Genomic DNA, 8,148 nt, shown 5'->3' with positions numbered 1-8,148 from the left:
AGGAATTTTTGATTATTTCAAGGAAATTATTGAGATCACAGTCCGTGGAATGTAGGACTGACAGGTCCACGAGGAAATTAAAGTGAGGACATGGTGATCTGGCATCACTTCCGATCGGAAGGAACAGGTATCTTCTGTATGAATGTTTGAAGACATATTGGAAATCAGGAATTTGTGGTGGATGAATACATTTTCTGAAGGGTTTATTTCTTTATTTAGGAGGAAGATTACCCTGAGCTAACATCTGTGCCAGTCTTCCTCTCCTTTGTCCGTGGGATGCCTCCACAGCGTGGCCGATGAGTGGAGTAGGTCTGCACCTGGGATCTGAACCCGCAAACCTCAGGCCCCTGAAGCAGAACACACACAACTTTAACCACTCAGCCATGGGGCTGGACTCTACCTTATTTAGTTGTGAACATGATCGTTTGGGTTATGTAAATGTCAGGACCTGGGAGTGAGTCGCTAAGAGTGGGGTAGTTGATAATGTCACAATTGATTTAGAACCCAAAGAGGCTAAGAGCAACAACTGGCCAATGGGTTAACCAAAGGAATAGTCAGAAAACACAGAAAGGATGGGAATGGGGATCTATAGTAAGCTGGGGGATCACGTGTCCTCAGAGAGAGTGCCAGGACTTGCACAGAGGAGAATGGCAAGAGCAATAAAAGAGAATAAAATCACACTGAAACAAGGAGGGGGTGTTACGAGATGGGGGAGGAAAACTGATCTGGAGCAGTCCTGAGTTTTGACCTTGAGCTTTCTGTCCTTGACCCAAATCTGCTTGACGATGTCCTGGGACACAGGTCAGAAGAGCTCCAGAGGGAGAGAGGAAGGGTGGAAGTACAGGGAAACTGAGATAATTGTCCTAAGAAGCCATGCTTCATTTCTCATTTGGGTCCAGTTTCATGATTACTTTTACAGGATGAGAGGAAAAGAAGTGATGATGGTCAAGTCTTCGCAGAGGAAGCTGCGTGATCGTGGGAATCAACCCAAACCAAAGCCCGGATTAAGAATTCCCATCTCTTTGAGGATGCGCAGTTACATATTCAGAAGGCCAGTTACTAGAATGCCATCCCACCCAGCAGTGAGGGGTCACTGGGAGAGCACGTGGCACCAGCCCCAACAGGTCTGCTGGCAGGAGAGAAGTGGCAAGCCCTTTGGAACTTGCCGTAGCCTTGCAAAATTGCACCTTGCAGCAGAGGTGAATTCCTGCGGGGTGCGCTCGCATGGGGTGCCCCGTCCGGTCCCATACACACCCCTGCCCTTCCTCAGATTTGGCAGAGATGATTCTGGGAACTGGTCTGGGCATCCCACAGCTCCACAGCCAACAATTGCTGGTGACTGTGGAAGATCTGAGCAAACAGGAGGGGACAGGGAAGAGGGCGGGAGAGAGCAATTGTGGACAGGCTCAGCAGCGAGGCAGAGAAAGTGAGCACCCAAGAAGGATGTGCTGACAGCACCAGGAAAGAGAGGAGACGCTGGTGCCCCTGCGATGGAGCCCGGCACTTCACTGACGTCTCCTTGAAGGGTCCCACGTTTTCTTGCTTGAGCTCTTGCAACTTCAAGACATACCAATCCTTTTCTTTTATTAAACTCCTCTGTGGGACATAGGAAGCATAGACAGGGATTTCTTGTGGAGGAGAGACTGGATTTCAGCTGAGTAGAGCAAGGAGGGCTTTCCGTTTCACGGTGCTCTCGCATTTTCCTTTCCGAAGTATATTATTTATCTGCGCTTGAAAGTCACAGAGAGTTACCGATTCGCGGGATGATTCCGTTGTCGCCCTCACAGCGACACAGTAAAACCTACCTAGTCGGAATGGATCATTCCTTCTGTGTAATACTCCGGTAGATTCCAAAGATCATTTCAAAAGCGCTGGTCTATCTCTGTTCTCAAATAAGAGGTCTGCTTCCAGGTCTCCATTTTTCTGCTCTTTATTGCATGTTAATTCAGAGTTGCAAGGAGGAAATACCACATTCGCCTCAATCTTTAGATCTCTATGTGCTGGAAATTGGATTCACAGAAATGGACAAGGCCTTTGAGGGATCGTGCTGTCAACAGAGACCTTTTCCGGCATCAGCAACGTGACAATAAACCGCTGCTTGTTAGGACTTGATTGTCTATTGGAGGGATGGAGCTTGCAGTATTATGGAAATCCTCTTTAGAATTGCTTACCTTCACGTGACAGATTTATCAGTTTCTGAGAGTGATGTGGTAAAAAATGACCTAGGGTGGCGCAGGGCTTAAACTGGCCCACTCCACTTTGGTGGCCCGGCATTGGCACGTTCGGGTCATGGTTGTGGACATTCACACCGCTTATCGGGCCATGCTGTGGCAGACATCCCACATGTTAAATAGAGGAAGATGGGCACACATCTTAGCCCAAGGCTAGTCTTCCTCAAGGGAAAAAAAAAAAAAACCGAGGAAGATTGGCAATGGATGTTAGCTCAGGGTGAATCTTAGCCCTTGGGCATCTTCAGCTGTGGTCATTTGCAAAATATGTAGACCATGCATGTACTGGGCAAGCCCAGGCAGGACAGCGCAACCGGCCTCCCGCCTGGATGCTTGGGGCTGCTTGTTGTGGAGCCTCTGCTGGAACCGTCTGGGTGGATTCAGTGCAGAGAATGATGACAACGGACTGCCTTGCTTCACCCTCAGAGTTTCCCCTGAGTTTTCTCCATCTTGACATGCAAAGCAGACACTGTGTGGAGCCCTCGTGTTCCTCTGGGACTCGGGCTTCCCTCTGCTCCTCAGCCTGGAGAGGAGGAAGCCCACGTGTGGACTTCAGGAGATTCCTGACCGCGTTTTGTGGGCTAGCACGTCCTGGGCTTGAAGTCCCCAGGGAATGAGCAGAATCCAATCCAGGTAGGACTGCCATGACCCGGACCCTTCAGGAAGGCAGGTTATGGTCCCCTAACCAGGCAGAGCACCATGACCAGCCGCGGGGTTTGTGGAGGGCGAAGGGAAGATGAAATGGGTCCTGGAAGAAGGTGCTTATAAATACCAGCTACCGAGAGGGAACCAGCTGCAAAAGCGTGCATTTGAGGAGTATGAGTATTATTTCTTGATTCTGTTTGGAATAAGTTAGAGTGCATGATATATTTGTGTGTGAGTGAACATATATATATAGCTCTCTCTCTAAAATTTATATCAAAGTAACATAAAGACTGATGAGATACAGGTGCTGCACATGTGGGCCTCTTTTTGTTGGCGATCAGTTCATTTTTGGCCATTGGAAGCCCAAAGAGGCAACGAGTTATTGTCCTCTGCCGTCTGGTAGGCTCATGACAAACAAAGCGCTGCAACCAAAGGGTCGGCTCTCAGGAGCCTCACGGCCCTGTGAGGGAAACCCCTTGGACACGGTGTCTTCCTCCTGGGCCTGGACTAGCCTTGGGACTTGGCACTTCTCTTTCTCTGTGGCGGGAAGGTACAGCCGGCTCCGGCTTCCATTTAGAAAGTCACCTTCCTGGATGGCTGTGCCATACCAAGAAGGGCCTGGGCTGCTGGGAACCAGCATTCCTCCTCAGCTGCTGGCCGTACTGAGGAGGCCTCCCTGGCAGGGTTCACGCTGCTGTGTGTCTGGGTGACACTTGCAGCCATCAGAAAGGAGGGGAGAACTCAGAAGGGCCAAGCACTTCCTGTGGTCCTAGTCTTACAGGGGCTTTCCCGGGGTGGGGCGGGGGGGGGGGGGGGCGTTCAAAATGCCAGGTGGTAACCCTCTAGCTCCTGGTCACCGGGTGGGTTCTTGGAGTGAGCTCGGAGCAGTGTCTGCTCACCACCAGACTGGAACCATTTAAGTGTTTTAATTTTGTCAGGCTGTGTTTACCCGTCATCCGTTTGCTTGCGTTCCCTGCTGGACCCCTCAACCACCCTCCTCTCACGACTCATCTCTGAAAGCTTCCAACGGGAAAGATTCACACCCACACCATAAACAGAGCATAAGGCTGGGCAAGAGAACACAGCCCTCCGAGGGGCTGCATGGACCGAGGGGCTCAGGTCCTCCTGCCCCGTTAGGATGAGTCAGAAACAACATGCCTGAGTGTGTGAACAGGTCATTGCCTGAGACCACACACCTCAGAACCACAGGGGCCCAGATGTCACCCTGGGCAGCGAGGGAGAGTATAGGTCATTCTTTGGCCAGGATTAGGGTATCTAATGTTTGCAAGGCAGACTCCACCCGTGATCCGTCAGACCCTGCCAGGGAGGAGTGGCCACGAGGTACGGGACAGAGAGGCTGAGGCATTGGAGGGAATTTCTGCCCTTCCAAGAATTGTAGAAGGAAGTGCACGGAGGCAGGGAATCCTGGTGGACAAGGAGCAGTGATGCGTCGGGAAGGAAGCCCAGATGCAGCCTTCAAAGCGGCATCACAGATCTGTCCCCCTGGATACCAAACTTGCAGGGAAAGGAATTCAGAGCCGTGGACCGGGATCCCAGAGGATTCCATCCAGGTGAAGGGTGAACATGGAGCCCCCAGAGGGGCCGGGGGAGGGAGGGTCCTGCCTGCCCTTAGTCCATCTGCACATGACCTTCTCCGGCCTTGACCCTCCACATGCACGTTTTGAGCTTTTACATCGTTCTCTGCACTTAGAGCTGCTGCTGTCCAGAGCCTGATTAGAAAACGACAAGTTCCTAACATCTGGTGAAGAGGAACCTCCACAAGAGAAGCCGAAAACGTGGCCTCTCCTCCAAAGGGGTGGAAAAGCAGCCACTGTCCTGGGGCAGGTCGTGGTGCTGGCCCGTGCCATTTGAAAGACACCCGCATTCCAGTGGTTGTTGCTCTGCCTGTGAAAGTACCTCCACCCTCTAAATGCCAGGAGTTCTGGGTGCTGTCTCTGCTCCTGGCCCACGTGAACCACACTGAAATGAACCCATCCTCTGAGTAAGGGGGGGCGCGGAGGTGTCCTTCAGTATCCAGGGAGGGGCCTGGCCCTTCTCCCTTCTCTCACATACAATAAGCCGAGACCCTGCAAGATTTCTTCATTCCAGGAGGAACGCGAGAGTCTGTGTCTCCTTGACACGAGCACAGGAGGGGAAAGAACCAGACCGTGACTCGCAGGCTGGAACAGAAACAGGATTTTAACATCAAATTCAAAACTAGCACTAACTATTAACACGAAAGAAATACGGCCCCTTCCCAAGTGGTAAACAGGCGCTGGGGTGGAGATGCCAGGCCTGTGGGGTGGGGTCGTCCCCTCCCTCTTGGGCTCCAGGGGTCCCAGGAAAAGGCTTAGAATGTTCTTCTCCCCATCAGCATGGGAGGAGCCGGCCTGGGGCCCCGCGTGTTTCCCAGCTGTGTCCCCGCCGCTGAAGAGCAGGCTGCACTCGAGCTGTTGGAAGGACCGGGATCTGCCACTGTTGCTGGGTTCTGCGTCGGGGGTCTGGTGACTGAAGAGAAGACACTGATGACTGGGGGGTCACACCAGTATCCCAGCCCAACACCTCAGCCCCACTGCATTCTGCTCCAAACCTTGTCCTGAGTGTTCAGTCAACACTACCCCATTGTCCCTGACATGGGAGCTGGCATTTCGCTTCACCCATTTCACAGAAGAGGAAGCTGAGTCCCACAAAGGTCAAGGGAATTGTCCCTCACAGGCCTGGGCAGCAGTGGAGCTGGGATCCCCGTGCCGGCTGTCCATCTCCCTAGGCCCGTGCTTAGCCCGAAGCTTTCCGGAGCCCCTGGCTTCAGTCCCTGCCTGTCTGGACACTCACCGAGCCCTGAGCTGAGAGATGCGCGGTTCTTCCTGGGCAGGAAAAACCGGCGCATCTTGCCGGCCCTCTCCTGTGGGGGCTCCAGGTGGCAGGACAGGCTGTAGCTAAAGGACAGAGTGGACTTTTCAGCTACCGGGAGCCACACCTCAGGTGACCCTCCCAGAGACGGCCAGCAGCTGGAGTCCCAGGGCCCCACGGGTGACCATGCGACAAGCCCCGGGACTGACCCGGAAGCCACGGGCACGGGCTCCCTGGAGCTGGCCATCAGAGAGAGTCCGCCTTGCCCTCACCAACTCCTGCCCCGCCTCACCTCTCATCCTCGCTGAGGGGCTCCATGGCCTCGAACCAGGCCCCAAATCGCTCCTCAGCCTCAATGTGGTAAAGATGGACTGCCTCCTGGAGCAGGAAGATCTGCTGGGTGACTTTGAATTCCTGGGAGAAAGGGCATGATGCAGACGGGGCCTGGGTGGGGGACGGTGCTGGGGACTCAGACAGGTGAGAAGAGGGTCAAGGAGCTGGTCTGGGGTCTTGGCCCACATGGGAACCCTCCTTCCCTCCAATTCCGTGCAGGACTTGCTCGTTCTCACACTTGGCTTGAAATAGCTCCTCCTGCAGGAAGGTGTCCTTGGTGCCAGCCCCTTCCCCCACGCACCAGTGGGACGGCTTTCCCAGCTCTGGGTGCCGAACTCTCCCAAGAAAAGCAAGGCCCAAGGCATCGGGCCAGAGAAGGTCTTCCCCGGAGGAGTCTCTGATTGCCACAGCCCCACCCACCGCACGGGGAGGCCACAGCTGCTCACCTCACTCCTTTTCTCATAATTGATCTCATTTCCCTGGAAGGCAGAGAGCCAAAGTCCATGAGCAACAGCCCCCTTAGCCCATAGCTAGCCCCCGTCTCCACCCTTTCTCAGGTTGCACTACCAGCAGGGTCGACCAGGGAGCAGGCGCTACCAGAAACAGGAATGGGTCCCGGGCAAGACTCTGAGCTCCAGAGCAAGGAGGCCACGGGGCTATGGCTCAGGGACATTCTAAGACAGCCCTCTCTGACAGACAGACAGACTGAGGCCTCAGGCAGGAAGGGATGCTCAGCCACTCGTGTGCTTCCTGCCTTGGAGGGGCCTGGCTTCACTCCCTGCAGGGGCGGGGCCTGAGGGAGAGGCTGAGTCCAGCTCAGACACACCCTCCAGCAGCTCCGCAGTCAGGCAGCCTGGACTGGCGGCTCACCTGGATCCTATATTCACTCATCACTAAGATGGGCATGACACCCAGCTCCCGGGGTGGCTGTGAGGCCCTCACGAGAGGACTCTGCCAAGGGTTGTGAGCTCAGGCCTCAGTGCAAGTCTCTCCTCCCAAATCTCCGAATCCTGATCCCCAGCCCCACCTCCAGGCTCACTCACCTCCAGGTAATCCTCCATGTTGGTGTCCAGCAGCAGCAGGTAATTGAGGAATGTGCCAAGGAAGGGGATGAGCCCCTGTGCCAGCAGGGTGGAGATGGTGATGAGATCCCGCTCTCAGGAGCCGTCAAAGACCTCTCCTCCACTCCTCACCCCAGCCTCCTGCCCAGCCCAAGCTACCCACCTAGGCGGCCTCCCCCCAGTTTCCTCCTCTTCTCTCCTCCAGGAACCCCAAACTCCTGCAGGCACCTCCCAGCAGCCGGCTCTGGCAAAACCCAGGGTACGTGGTCCCCGCCCCTCCCTGTCCCAAATCCGTTGTGCGCCCATCCGTTCCAGGCCTCCTCCTGGTCACTTCCAATGCAGGCATTTCAGGTCTGTGGCACCAGGAGCAGGGCTGGAGGAGAAAGGCTCCCTCTCTGCTGGTAGAGACCTCCGGCTAGGAAGGGGAGTCCCCTCTCCTGCGACTCCTGGGCCCCTCCTCCACAGGCACCCTTACCTTCTGGGCACCTATGGGGCCCGTCTCCAGGCTGGTCAACATAGAGGTCGCCTCCTGCCAGGGTGTTGACAGGGCCAGTGAGCCGATGCTCCCCTCCAAGTGTCCTCCCAGACCCCTCCCAGATCGGGGACCCTGGACATGTGGCCCCAGTCACCTGGTGCCCCTGCGGCTCCCACCTCCAGGGTGCTCTGCTTCCAGAGCCATCCCAGCTCCAACACTCACTCCTGTGTGACCTTGGGCCCGCCCAGGCCTCCCTGAACCTGTTACCTCGTCTGGAAGGTTTGACGAACTCTGTCTGCCTCCCACAGTCTCCTGAGGCCCAAGCGTCATCTGACCGTCATCACTGCTCTCCGCTCAAGCCTGCCTTTGGAGCCAGGTCCAAGCTCCCCACATTCCTCCCCACCCTTGAGCCTCGTCACCCACTGTGAGGCCTGCACCACGGCTCATCTCCCTCTGGCTCCCAGATGAGGAGACCAAGGCCCACACAGGGGCAGGGACTTGCTCAGGGGGCCCCAGAGGAGAGGCTGCTCCCCCTCCCAGCCACAGGCCCTGTCTC

General features: G+C 55.5%; 1 protein-coding gene across 1 annotated transcript; it reads right to left on the bottom strand.

Annotated features, from left to right (window-relative positions):
• Nucleotides 1-5,055: 5,055 nt before the first annotated feature.
• Nucleotides 5,056-7,812, bottom strand: LOC123284618 (ral guanine nucleotide dissociation stimulator-like). The gene is made up of 7 exons (XM_070480930.1): nucleotides 7,747-7,812; nucleotides 7,593-7,646; nucleotides 7,100-7,174; nucleotides 6,503-6,535; nucleotides 6,016-6,137; nucleotides 5,706-5,809; nucleotides 5,056-5,381 (listed from the first exon to the last, which is right to left on the bottom strand). Exons 2-7 carry the CDS (start codon nucleotides 7,632-7,634, stop codon nucleotides 5,224-5,226), a joined length of 534 nt encoding a protein of 177 aa, XP_070337031.1. The 5' UTR covers nucleotides 7,635-7,646; nucleotides 7,747-7,812; the 3' UTR covers nucleotides 5,056-5,223.
• Nucleotides 7,813-8,148: the final 336 nt, after the last annotated feature.

Source organism: Equus asinus, chromosome 12, assembly GCF_041296235.1.
Source record: "Equus asinus isolate D_3611 breed Donkey chromosome 12, EquAss-T2T_v2, whole genome shotgun sequence".
Classification (NCBI taxonomy): domain Eukaryota; kingdom Metazoa; phylum Chordata; class Mammalia; order Perissodactyla; family Equidae; genus Equus; species Equus asinus.
Note: the sequence above shows the minus strand (reverse complement) of the source record. Positions and strands in the feature narration are given on the sequence as shown.

Bases quoted from the DNA above. Each gene is read 5' to 3' on its own strand.
- LOC123284618 (XM_070480930.1), bottom strand. From the start codon at position 7,634: ATGTTGACCAGCCTGGAGACGGGCCCCATAGGTGCCCAGAAG. The intron at 6,536-7,099 runs GTGAGTGAGCCT...TCTGCCTTCCAG, and splicing joins ACATGGAGGATTACCTGGAG to GGAAATGAGATCAATTATGA. The intron at 6,138-6,502 runs GTGAGCAGCTGT...CCTTTCTCCCAG, and splicing joins ATTATGAGAAAAGGAGTGAG to GAATTCAAAGTCACCCAGCA.